General features: G+C 32.0%; 3 protein-coding genes across 3 annotated transcripts in view; 2 read left to right on the top strand and 1 right to left on the bottom strand.

The window, feature by feature from the left end:
• LOTGIDRAFT_171975 (hypothetical protein) overlaps nt 1–7,241 on the bottom strand; it is a gene marked incomplete at both ends in the record, with an annotated part of 9,346 nt that extends 2,105 nt beyond the window's left edge. Inside the window, 3 exons of the mRNA XM_009048550.1 lie at nt 4,816–4,921; nt 5,260–5,330; nt 6,980–7,241. Of these exons, the coding sequence (XP_009046798.1) occupies nt 4,816–4,921; nt 5,260–5,330; nt 6,980–7,241 (439 nt within the window). The remainder of the gene's footprint in view (nt 1–4,815; nt 4,922–5,259; nt 5,331–6,979) is intronic.
• Nucleotides 7,242–8,462: 1,221 nt separating this feature from the next.
• Nucleotides 8,463–9,542, top strand: LOTGIDRAFT_138272 (hypothetical protein; the record flags this gene model as incomplete). The annotated part of the gene is made up of 1 exon (XM_009048549.1): nt 8,463–9,542. A coding segment is annotated over one exon (1,080 nt), but the record flags the coding sequence as incomplete, so codon positions are not given.
• An 887-nt stretch (nt 9,543–10,429) lies between these two features.
• On the top strand, nt 10,430–14,148 carry LOTGIDRAFT_171974 (hypothetical protein; the record flags this gene model as incomplete). Its single annotated transcript, XM_009048548.1, has 3 exons — nt 10,430–10,617; nt 10,792–10,853; nt 13,733–14,148. The coding sequence occupies 3 exons, from the start codon at nt 10,430–10,432 to the stop codon at nt 14,146–14,148; spliced, it is 666 nt and encodes a 221-aa protein (XP_009046796.1).
• Nucleotides 14,149–14,400: the final 252 nt, after the last annotated feature.

Raw genomic sequence — 14,400 nt, 5'->3', positions numbered from 1 at the left:
TTTTAATCTTGGCCAATAAGAGCCAGTAGATATACCTGATGTCATAAATAACATAACAGGATCCTTATATAATCCGATAAATCCAAAAAACTTAATAATTATCCATAAATATGCAATTAACTATTGAAAAACGCTTAATATTAAGATTAATTGTTTTTCAATAATTACTTAGTTTTATGAATTTTCCAATTTTCTAGATTTTACAGATTTTACAGATTTTACAGGGATTCTGTTGTAACTTTATGACACCAGGTAAGTTGACTGATGAATATAGACTAATATTGACCTTTTCCAGAACTTAAATTTTATGTTTATTCCAAGACGTGGTATCACTTTAATATCATACCATTCTTTCAATCAGATTTCATCACGAGTACCATTTGTTTTTAACATAAACACGATTTTAATACATTTAACTTTATTCTCCTAGATTTATTGAGGTTTTAAAATAAAACAGATCTTTATGGAATAGAGGCATTATAACCTGCATGGCAAGGTGTTCTGACACTTTCTGATGCTACAATAGAGCATTTTACTCTATAATTTGCATAAACAATATCAATTCGGGCATAAATTGAGTTAGTACTTCTGAATTTTTCCCCGTAGGTTGCAGGCCTGAAAAGAGTGTCTGTCATCAACCAAGACTCAAACAAAAATAGGCTCTGCATATTAAAAATCCATTGACAGTTAGAAGTCTGTTGCCTAACCTTAGTACCCGGGTGCAATTTTGAGACAATGTAACACTTCATTTCATTTCATCAACTACAAAGGAATAGCTCGGTAAGTAACAAGTTGGATTTTCAACAGTTTGGCAGATTAGTGCTCTGAGTTAAAATCCTTCAAGGTAAAAATAAAAATATTTGGATGCCAATAACCGTGGTTTCGAGAGTCAACCCAGTATTGGTTTTCAACCTCTATCACCAATAAAAGACATTATCAAAATAGAATGATGAACTATAGAAGAGCGAAGGAGAAAGAAATTAGATTAAAAGCTGAAGTTGATGAGTTGTAGAACAGGGTATAAAAATCTATTAACTGTGTTCAGTGTCGTGTTTGAGTTATAATACCACACCACGACTCGTACAATATGGTGTGTTCCTTGTACATATTACTAGCATATTCAATAAAAAACATTGTGGACTCTCTGAAAGAGATGATTGAGCTATTAAGTGATAAAAGTTATTATACCACAGCAAGACACGTGCAATATGGTGTCTTCTTTGTACATGTAACGATCACATTTAAAAGAACACACACTATCTAGCTTTTTTATACGTGAATACCAAATACACATTATAAGCTGTTAACTCTTTGGTAAGGGAGGCCAAATTGTTGTACACCAAAAAAGGAATTTACTAGGTGGACTGTCTGACAAGGATACCAAGTTTAGCTATTATACCACAGCAATACTTGTGCAATATGATATCTTCCTTGTACTATACATTACTAGCGCATCTAATAAAAATACCACAGTATAGTAGGAAATGGAGCAAACTATATATCAACAATTATTTATCCATTAAAGGCACCTGAACTAGTTATCATGATTTTATGGATCATTAAATCAAAGAGTTTCAGTTCCCAATAAAACTTGTGACGGCAAAAGAAGGAACTCGGCCAGTGCTTGACTGTTGCCTCTTTTCCTTTGACCAAGAAGAACAGGAAAGAGAGATAACTCTATTTAAGAGTGCTATTACTCACTATGAATCATGACCTCTCTCCAGACAATCTGATTAGAAAGACTAGGCCAGACATTGATCAGCTTTCATTATAACTATATCATCTTCTACTCAATAAGGTTCAAGACAACTTGTTTTCAAATTTCTACTGTGGAAGGTTTTAGAAAAATCTTATCTACTCTATAGGTCTCAAATCAGAATCAGAATTTTAAAGGGACATTCTGCTTTTCATGTAGGTCGAAAAAAAATTTTTGCTCAAATTTGTGCACACTAAATACCAAAATCTATAGAAATGTGGCCTTTAACATATCTGACAGTTTTAACTAAAGGAATCCAGTCGTTATTTCTTAAACGCCAAAAATATTTATAAACATTACAAAGGTATTTAAGTTCGTTATGCTTCTTGGAAGCTGTTGGAAACTACTGTCAAAATATTTTAATTGACTTTTACGCCCTTCTTTTCTACTCCTCATTTTCAGTCATGTTGTTAGGGTGGGGTCTGTGGTGGCTGGGCCACAGCAAGTGAGAATTAAGCCCCAGCAAAACCTTCTTCTTTGTACAAAATCATCTGAAAAGTGCAAAATCTAAGCCTCAGCACCAATTCATTCCTGGCAATGGGGCTGCCTATTTGTCTAATTAAGCCATACAACTGCGCAGTGGGGATAAATTTGACGCAACAGCAATAAGCCTACAGGTGTTACTATAACACAAGCATGTTGTGAACATGTCAAAATTATAGTTTTTAATTTTACAGTCGACTGATTCAATTATCTACCAGCTGGTACCAAACTTACACAGCAAAGTTTGAATTTTAAAATAAGTTGTAACAATATGACACAAAATTATGACAATATGCAACAAACCTTTCAATGGAGACAAACTCAAGATTTAAAGAAATATAGTATAATAATTTACAATCATCTTTATCATATTATAAAGCCGAGTTGAAACAGAAAGAAATGGTGAAAAAAATTGAAAATCAGACAATCAATTGTCTATTTTATTTATATCTATATTAACTATTGTCCCTCTTAACCTCTATATTGTTTCTTGTTGGTATATATTTTGTTATGTTTTATTCTCTTGCCATTACATATGATGATGACACGTGTATATTGTGTTGAGATGTTATGGGCCTAACCTTATTAAAGAAGTGTGTTATATTCCATAATATTGACTTGTGTTTTTTTACAGACAATCAAAGTTTTCAGCAAATGAGGTTCATAAAAGAAAGAAGACCCCCCTCACCTCCTACCCCTTCAACCAATGAAATAACGCTACCACTTTAAATCCCACGCCCGAAAAACCTAGTTATAATTCATATCTTGCTGTTTGACTAGGAATAAACGACATGTAATAATATTAAACAGCAGCGATATAGTTATTATTTATAGATATTGATCCACATGAACGCATGTTGAGAACAATTTCACGAATACTTAACTCTTCATTATAGGAGATGTTCAGTCATCTGATTTGAAAACTGATACAGTATAGTCTTCTAGATGTTCGCTTACTAAGTTAGCTATAAAATTTTTCGATTTACGTTCGGTGTCAGCATCTTTGTCTTAAATTCATGTAAACATTGTCTTCACTTTTTAACAGTGTAAATAATTTATTGCAGTCTTCTATTCTAAATGGATTCGCAATTGGACAGTACCATAACATTATTGGTTTTTCATTTGCCGTCTGTGTCAAACGTCAACAATCTGATGCTCAAAATTAACTGAGTTCAGCTTTAAGTCACATGCAACAAAATAGAAATCATTCAATCACAATACACGACAAAAAAATCACAAAACATACCTAGCAGACGACAATCGCTTAAAAATATCAATCATAGAGATAATTCCACATTCAATAGCTGAATGCGTCTGCTCAATATCTGAATCCGTCTGCTCACATTTTATCTTAGAGTAGCAGTGAGATTGTGGTAAATAGCCAATCAGGTTAATATCAAACTGTACATGGAATCTGATTTATCAATACGTCAATAGACAACTATACATCACTTATCTCCCCTTTATCCTTATTGATTCCCGAAGTTCTGATAGTTAAATTCAGGTGGGTTGAGGACACTGTCAATTGTTGTCAGTTGAGTGGCAGTATTGACTCAAATCGTGAATGCAAGGCAGTTTCATAATGATAATAACTTTGTTTTTTGCCCATCTTCACAATGTTAAGGTATTTCGAACCTTGTCTTATACCCGGACCCTTTGTCTAATAGTCACCTTTCTTGTATCAATGACAATTCGATTTAAATGCAGTGGTTTTATTGGATTGTACACTAGCACATACAACCAATCAGAGACCTTGACAGAAAGACTGTAAGCAAAGCAGCGTCTGTAATCACATGCTATGATTGGCTGCAAACGTACAATCCAATCAAATAGCTGAATGTGCAAATTTCAGTGATACAAGAAAGGTGGCTCTTGCAGTCAAAGTATTAGACACAGTTTGTAATAGCTTGATATTGTGAAGTTATTCCAGAAACAAATGAAAGAAAATGAATCTTTCATGAACCACTGTGAGGGTTTATCAATATCCATGTCAATACAGATATCCGGATAGTGTTCCTTTAACCTAATAACCCCTAATGAAGATAATAATTCAAGTAGAAAATGAGAAGAAATAGCTGCTTTGATAACAATGAATAGAGACAGTGAGATAGTCAGTAGCTAAGAGAGGAAAAATCAATGATAAACACAGTCTTCTATATCATGTTACAATAACATACAATATCACAATAGTTGTAAAGACAAGGGCAATAACTCAGATTCTGTGTGTTGAAATATGGTAAACTTTGTGCCTATTTCATGCAAAAATAACACACCAAATACTCAATAGTTTTATTAACACAAGGGCAATAACTCTTCTGTTCAGTGTTAGGGTGTATTGAGACGAGTCTCAATGAAAGCAGTGGTCATGTTCGGTGAAAAACTGTCTATAGTGATATGTTTCAATGACACAAGGGCAATAACTCAAGGCTCTGAAACATTGTACACTTTGTGTCTACTAGATATTATAACATTTTAGTATCAATATAAGTTATTTTAGTAAAAAAACTTATTAATACAAGGGAAATAACTAAGATTCTGTATTATTCTGTTATTGTAAGTAAGGAAAGATAACTCACTGTTTTCGGTAGTTCGATCCTGGACTAGTAAAGTATAAACACTGAAAGGAACCTCGGAGAATCTAAAATACCATTTAATATCTGTGACTAGAGTATCTCGCTTTGTCTGTAAACAAAAAACAGTTTTTATTCAGTAAGGTTGGTGTTCGAATAATTGACTGTAAAAATGAACTTGTGTGGGCATATTTTGGGCAAAAAGACTGTTTTTAACTTTTTCACCAGTCACACTAGGGCTGCAACTATTCCTGATCTTATAAATGAATTGTGATTATTATCGCAATAAACAGAATCGAATCTCAACTTCAAGAATCGCTGCAGCCGTTGCCGCCCTAGGCCATACAGTGCCTTCTCCCGTTTCACAATACCTCATGGACTATCGTTTTTTCATGTTGCTATGAGAACTATCCTTCTCTTCAGAAAGAAAAGTTGAACAACAATACTCACCAATCGGAAATGTTTAATACCACAAATGAAGTAAGGATTTTCAGGTCTTTTATTTTCTATGTACACACAATCTGAAATATAGAAATATTATCCAGACTTAAAATCAAGACCATATACCAGTATTTTTTTTTAAATACTTGGAATCAGACATTTTTAAAAAAAAATTACAGATAAGACTCTCCAACTATTGGGAAAAAATAGAGAGAATCAATGAATGAATGAATGCATTTTAATTAAATAAGGTCAAAAAAATTCCCAATTCAATAGATGGAAACAAAGAATGAATGAATGGATGAATAAAATAGATTCAAAAAGAATGACCAATACATGGAAACAAAGAACAAATGAATGAATGAATGAATGAATGAATGAATGAATGAAATAGATTCAAAAAGAATGTCCAATACATGGAAACAATGAATGAATGAATGAATGAACAAATGAATTAATGAATGAATGAATGAATGACAGAGAACAACAGAACAAGGTAAATCTGAAAAAGACAGCGTGCATGGATGGTTCTTGTTAGGATTTGGCTGCTTATATATATGCAGCTATTTAGATAAGGTGAATAATGATCCCGTACCACTATTGATAAGAACTCCATCACACCGGAAAGGCATTCTTACTGAGCTTTATTTGCGACAGAAACTTAGCTACAAGTGTGGTAACATCTCCATAGATACAATACCAGTCATAATCAAAGAGCACTGATTTTACTAGAAACGCGTCTTGGGAATGCAATATGATCATATTTGTCACAGAATTTGTAATTTTAACAGAAGTTTTCTTCGCGTTTTTTTTTTGCCGGCAACCTTGTACATTTTTAGTCACCATAAGATCTTAGTACCGTCTAACTTGGATATAAAAGGGTGTGGTCTATATGAAGATAAAAGGAATGCTGCACTAAGAAATTCTAATGCAAAATGATATCATCTATGTGAGATATGATTAATGATTTTCCTGAGTTAAGTGTTAAGCTAGCTATTAAAGTGTAAATGTTATGGAGTCAGTTTACAGGTTACTATAAATCAATCAAGTTATATCATTGTCAATCTGTTTATTTATTATATACCAGTTTACTCGCTAGTAATATATATAGATATATAGGTAAATAAACCTTTTACTGGTATAAATAAATATATAATCTATCAGGGTAGTTAGAAAGGTGTTATAACAATGTAATACAAATATAACTTAAAAGACTTCAAGATGGGTTACCCTTATTTATCAATGTCAAATTAAGCAAACTATTTGATTAATTGGTGTTTCTAATGAATTATCATGTTATTATTGCATATAATTAAAGATGGGTCACCTTATTTTTAATGTCAAATTAAGCAAACTATTTGATTAATTAGTGTTTCTAATGAATTATCACGTATTCATAATCATATCAATACGTCCTTATTGCATATAATTAAGAGTTTTAACCAATCATATATGTGCAAATATGGTCAGTCTGGATAAACAAAGAAAGACTTTTTGACCTTTCTTGATCGACCACTCATTAGAATTTTGCTGGTAATTCTGTTCTAATTAAGCTAATTATGAATTAATTATGGACTTGTGAAACAAACTGGTATTTTTCCAAGTCATAAGAACATCTCTACTTTCTAATCATATAAGTAAAGACAGTGGGAAACCGGGTTGAAATTATCAGAGAGCCACCAGTGAAATTCTGAGAAAAATATAAATAAAGTCTATCAGAATTACTCACCGTTAATCCGGTATGTGACACCATCATCGTTGGTATAGGAGGTAATCTGTTCATCTTTCATCGTGATATACCCGGAACCCCGCCCCTTCGTCCCTCGTCGTCCACTCGGAGTCGGTAAAACTAACTCATCTTTCTCCGTATGAATATCACTGGCTGTAATCGTGGGGCGAGTAATGTCTTTATCTCTTTCTCGCTTCCGATGTTCTTTATTCCGTTTTTTAACCGGACTGTTCCGAATATTCTCTTTCAACACCGTATCCATGGTAACAAATTTATCACAATGCATCAGGAATGAATTTTTAATTATTTCGTATTTTCAGGTTTTGTTTCGTATTTACATATTATCCTGTCCATGATATGAATTGATATTTTGTATTGTATGTATCATTCAATATTTGATGTATTATCATCTCGTATCAGACTGGTTATCTCTTACCATTATCTATAATATAAAGATAAAAATATATCAAATCAATGTTACAAACAGTTGTGTAGCCAAAGGCAGGGCAGAGGGGTTTCAAACACCAGGGATCCCAGTGAGGAACGAAAATAATAAAGGAAATGGAAAATATCAGGTGAATGTAAAGAGGGCCACAGACTCTCATGTGAGGTATAGGGGGAGATTTAAACATTTTAAGATTCTTTGGAAGTCATTTCCCATTCAGAATCTTTTCATTCCTAAAACTAAATTAATAAAAGGTTTTATCTGCCAAAGGGGGGCAGAGGAGTATCCCGTCTACTCCTCGCAGCCCCAAAGACATGTTTTTCAGGCAAAATTATCATAACTTGGTTAGAAATTCCGGCAACCTTGGGTATATCGCCCCCCCTCGAAGGTAAATCTGACTCTGCCACTGGTTACAAATATTACTATAGTCAAATAACTAAATGTTTTACTATCAATATTAAATATTATAATTATTTAACAAAGATGGGAAAATATTTTCATGTCCTCAATTTGGTATTTTGTGGAAGCATTGCTTTATTCAGAAATTTGACCCGCAAAATTTACATAGATATATGTCTTTTATTTTTAATACTTGATACATGTTTACCCAGTTTTGCAAGCCCTTTTAATGGTAAAAAACTGTGTATTACACACGCAAAATACAGTTATCAGTCCAAGCAATATTGTATCAAATTCTACAACGATACAGATCCTTATAGAGACATGTTCCTTATATTTGGGAGTTGATTTGGGTAAATAGTCATAATAAGTACTACAAATGTACAAAAATTGCATAATTCCTTCAAATATATCTCAAAACAATTTCACTTTCTATAATTTGTACAAATTATAGAGTCTCAAGAAAAGATGAGTCGTCATTTTAACTTTCAAACACAGATAATTCTGGACACATGGATTTGAAGGCTCAAATTTTGATGGTGAGCTGTGAACACTAAAATATTCCTGTTTCTGAGACTAAAGTATGATTGGTCAAACGGATGGTGAACGACAGATCTTTAAATATCTACTTGTTACACCAATCAATATAAAAACACTGTCATTAGTTTATCAGTTTATAAAAACACTGTCATTAGTTTATCAGTTTATAAAAACACTGTCATTAGTTTATCAGTTTATAAAAACACTGTCATTAGTTTATCAGTTTATAAAAACACTGTCATCAGTTTATCAGTTTATAAAAACACTGTCATTAGTTTATCAGTTTATAAAAACACTGTCATTAGTTTATCAGTTTATAAAAACACTGTCATCAGTTTATCAGTTTATAAAAACACTGTCATCAGTTTATCAGTTTATAAAAACACTGTCATTAGTTTATCAGTTTATAAAAACACTGTCATTAGTTTATCAGTATATAAAAACACTGTCATTAGTTTATCAGTTTATAAAAACACTGTCATTAGTTTATCAGTTTATAAAAACACTGTCATTAGTTTATCAGTTTATAAAAACACTGTCATTAGTTTATCAGTTTATAAAAACACTGTCATTAGTTTATCAGTTTATAAAAACACTGTCATTAGTTTATCAGTTTATAAAAACACTGTCATTAGTTTATCAGTTTATAAAAACACTGTCATTAGTTTATCAGTATATAAAAACACTGTCATTAGTTTATCAGTTTATAAAAACACTGTCATTAGTTTATCAGTTTATAAAAACACTGTCATTAGTTTATCAGTTTATAAAAACACTGTCATTAGTTTATCAGTTTATAAAAACACTGTCATTAGTTTATCAGTTTATAAAAACACTGTCATTAGTTTATCAGTTTATAAAAACACTGTCATTAGTTTATCAGTTTATAAAAACACTGTCATTAGTTTATCAGTTTATAAAAACACTGTCATTAGTTTATCAGTTTATAAAAACACTGTCATTAGTTTATCAGTTTATAAAAACACTGTCATTAGTTTATCAGTTTATAAAAACACTGTCATTAGTTTATCAGTTTATAAAAACACTGTCATTAGTTTATCAGTTTATAAAAACATCATTGAAGGAATAAACTGTTTGTTTTATGGAGTAAGCTTACAGAATAAAATTAAGTTTGTTTTACTGTTCATGTTCTATGGTATATATGTACTTTTAATCTGATCAGAACAAGGTGTATAATGATGGGAAAAGATGAAATATGGTGTCTAGTTCGATGTAAGGTGCCAGAGTAAGGATATAGTTGAAAATATAAGAAGCCAATCAGGTCCACCCACATTCTATCCCCACATGTTCATTGTTCACTTTTACAACTGTATCTATAATCTCAGACCTAACATCATACTGGTCACTGAACCTCATTTATTCACGACCTAAAGGGACAGGTTCGCTATTTTGGGGGTTTGATTTTAATCTTGAATATATGTAAATAGTCCCCAGTAGTACTAGAAATGTACGAATCACATAATTCCTTTAGAAATATCTCAAACTAGTAATTTTACTCACTATTTCTATTTACGTCTTTTCTATATATCACAGAGTATCATAAATTGACGAGTCGTGGAAGGCGAGCTGTGAACACTATTACTGGTTGGCTTAGCTACAAAATTCACGTTCTTAGACTAAAGGGTCATTGGTCAAATAAAATGGAGTACCTGTCCCTTTAATAAAGCAAACAACACGCTAGATAATAAATCGGTCTACTGCAACAGCCAAAATGCATATTAGATGTGGCCATCTCAGGGAAGTATGTTCCATCAATATGAAAAATATAGCCTCTAGAGTGTTCACAAGGAAATGTAAACAAAAGAGATGAAAACAACATATGGTCTTCCTCTTTAACAATATGACCATGTGGGTCTATAAAAATATAATAATTGAAGGATTTTCCTTCTATAAAAAAAACATTTCAAGTTTTCTTTTATAGCAATGTTTAGGGCATTTTTAATTTACTTTATTTAATAAAGTTTTTAACTTCACCTGTTTTGTTACTTAACTTTTTTTTCAAATATCTGCTAAATATTTGCTACCCCTATCTGATTATCTACAAAATGATTAAAATATTTCGAGATATGTTTGCTAGACCTGTACATGTTTTCAAAAAAAACAGTTTTCATAAAACATTTTGTCACCCAAGTCAAGATTCAAAACCTTACAACGACGTCTATTCATTTGTTCAGTCAACAAAAATACGAAAACTATTTTTAACAGACTTCAAAAAGGACTGGTGTCCTAGAAAGTAAAGAGGTTTTAAAAATTATTTGTAAATTGATATGACAAACCTATCTCAATTTGTTAAAAAGCTTTACCATAATAAACAGAAAAGACATCCATATTAATAGAAAGTGAAATTCCTAGTTCGAGATTTTCAGATATTTCTAGTACTTCTGAAGACTATCTACATATATTCAAGACTAAAATCAACCCCCAAAATCGAACAACTGTCTCTGTATGCTAGATGTAGTGTTGGCCAGTGTAAGTTGTAATGTCTTTGTGTGTTTGTGAGTGAGTGGGGTGTTGACTGCCCCAGGCTAACTAATGACTAGTTATAAACCATCAAGTGTTGTCAATTATAACATTATCTCTAGCACTCAGGTGATTATCATGTACAATATATTTTACAACATTTTTTACAATTTTTCAACTCTTGTCTTTTCTGGGTCACTCTACTTCACCATGATCTGGTGATAATATTATGCATCCCCTGTAGGACAATAATCAACCAACCAATCAAATGCTCTGTTTATCATAAGATTTAAACTGCATCAATCAATCAATCAACAAATCTTGAAACGAAACAACAAGATCTTCGTTATAACAATCAGATTAGTTAAAAATCCATTTAATTTATATTTCATATAGTTTAGTTTATTCTACAATTTTTCTGTCACTTCTCCATCCCCTAGGACCTGTTAGTTTGAATTAACCAAATTGATATCAGGGACTAACTGCTTTTCTTTATTTTTAAGACCAAAATTGAACCTTTGATAGTTGTACGCCTAAATACCAAAAAATAAAGGTATGGTATCTCTTAAAATGTGTTTATACTTTCAGAAGGAGGAGCATGCCCTGCCTAACTAGTGACACAGACCACATTTATTTCAGAGATAAACAAAGTTCAATCAATCAGATCATAAAGTTCCTCATGTTCTAGACCTATTTCTAGTGTGTATGATCAAGTGATATATCAGGGAGAGTTATCATTATTAATATGATATTAGATTATTTACCTCTTTCTCTGACCATTATATAAAATATCTCTTATTTTATCACTTTCAATATTCACACAATTAGTCCCTCTTGTACTACTTTCAATTTTATTTCTTACACTATCTGATACTAAATATAACTAACACTAACAAACTATGAATAATCTTCAGTAAAACATATTCTATTTGAATTGAAATAGTTTTTATGTTGAAATCCATATTCTCTACTTGTGACCTAGGCCAGTGCTTCTATAGGAGAGTATCTTCTATAACACCTATAACTAAAGACCCTTCCTCATAGACATAATAACTGCAATTGTAGTGTTTTTATAGTTTTTGTATCTGACCTGTATTTGCTTTATTCTTAACACTAATTTTCTGATAAAAATACTAAACATAGCAATAAAACCACAAGAAAAAATCCATCTTGTACAACTTTCAGCTTTATTCTAATTACTATTTGATAGACTAATAACCACTAAATATACATGACCCTTCGTCAATAATAAAAAACATACATTTGGCAAAACATGGTCACCCTTTCAGAACACCTGACACCACAATGGAAATGGGTTTGTCAACTCAGCACTCCTTTTAAAGAGTTCACATAGCTCTGATAATGATAATGACAGAAGATAAACTGAAGAAACTAAATATCTAAATATAAGAACCTTACTTTAAACTGATAATATAAACATTATTAAAGTAGAATTTGATCTCTCTCTCTCTCTCTCTCTCTCTCTCCCTCTCTCTCTCTCTCTCTCTCTCTTTCTCTCTCTCTCTACACCATGTGGTTAATATTTTATACCAATTATTGTCATACATTTATATTTCAACACACTAGTCTACTTGGTTTTCATATTTTCTTCAGTAAATCAAATTACCATTCATGACTATTTTTATTTTATTGATAAAATTGTTATATTATCAACAAGTATAAAACAAAACAAAAAAATTCCTAACAAATATTTTCACTGTTAAAATAGTACTCAATACATCAATTGTAGAGTGATATAGAAATACTACTGTTAAAATAGTACTCAATACATCAATTGTAGAGTGATATAGAAATACCACTGTTAAAATAGTACTCAATACATCAATTGTAGAGTGATATAGAAATACCACTGTTAATATAGTACTCAATACATCAATTGTAGAGTGATATAGAAATACCTCTGTTAAAATAGCGCTCAATACATCAATTGTAGAGCGATACAGAAATACCACTGTTAAAATAGTGCTCAATATATCAATTGTAGAGTGATATAGAAATACTACTGTTAAAATAGGTAGGTAGATGACAAATTAACGTTCGCTTCCAGCGGATGCTGATATCACAGACTAGGTAGTTGTTGGTAGTCATACTAGTTGGTAGTTGGATTGTCTGTTAAAATAGTTCTCAGTACTTCAATTGTAGAGCGATATAGAAATACAACTGTTAAAATAGTGCTCAATACATCAATTGTAGAGCTATATAGAAATACCACTGTTAAATCAACTGTAGAATGATATAGAAATATCAAAACAGACCCTGAAACATGTTGTTACTCAGAGTTTCATGCTGTAGGATTTTCAGACAACATTGTGTCATGTGATAGAATAAAAGTAAATACAAAACACTCTTTGTTAAACCATATTAATAAGAGGCTATACATGTATAACCAAATGAAAGGGAAACAATTATTAATATCTTTAAAATCTTATAAACTATAACACCAAGCCAATCCTTGTTTTATCAACTTTAATGGGTAATAAATTTGTAAAAAAAACAGTCAGGATTTCACAATCTTTCACAATTAATCTTTATTCTCAACTCTTCTTTACGACATTGTTTAAAATATTTCAAAATATTCTGTGTTAATTGACACATATTGTAACATTAAACTACAAGGAATTATAAAGGTTATAAATTAACAGATATTTACTGTCATTGTCCAACTGTCAAGCTATTTATCAAGCAAAATAAGATAACCTGCGACAACAACCTAAAACAACAACCACCTAAAACAACAACAACCTAAATCAACAACCACTTAAGACCATAACCTAAGACAACAACCTAAGACAACAACCTAAAACAGCAACAACCTAAATCAACAACCACCTAAAACAACCACCACTTATGACAACAACCTAACACAGCAACAACAACTACCAAGGAAAACAACAACAACCAAGGAAACAACAACCACCAAGGAAAACAACAACAACCAAGACAACAACAACAACCAAGGAAACAACAACCACCAAGGAAACAACAACCACCAAGGAAACAACAACAACCAAGGAAACAACAACCACCAAGGAAACAACAACAACCAAGTAAACAACAACCACCAAGAAAACAACAACCACCAAGGAGACGACAACAACCAAGAAAACAACAACCACCAAGGAAACAACAACCACCAAGGAAACAACAACAACCAAGGAAACAACAACAACCAAGGAAACAACAACCACCTAGGAAAACAACAACCACAAAGGAAACAACAACCACCAAGGAAACTACAACCACCAAGGAAACAACAACAACCAAGGAAACTACAACCACCTAGGAAAACAACAACCACCAAGGAAACAACAACCACCAAGGAAAACAACAACCATCAAGGAAACAACAACCACCAAGGAAACAACAACCACCAAGGAAACAACAACCACCAAGGAAACAACAACCACCAAGGAAACAACAACCACCAAGTAGACGACAACAACCAAGGAGACGACAACAATCAATGAAACAACAACAACCAAGGAAACAACAACCACCTAGGAAACAACCACCAAGGAAACAACAACCACCAAGA

The sequence above is a fragment of the Lottia gigantea genome (genome assembly GCF_000327385.1).
Source record: "Lottia gigantea unplaced genomic scaffold LOTGIsca_124, whole genome shotgun sequence".
Taxonomy (NCBI): domain Eukaryota; kingdom Metazoa; phylum Mollusca; class Gastropoda; family Lottiidae; genus Lottia; species Lottia gigantea.
The sequence above is the reverse complement of the archived record's forward strand: the minus strand, read 5'-3'. Positions and strand labels throughout refer to the sequence as shown.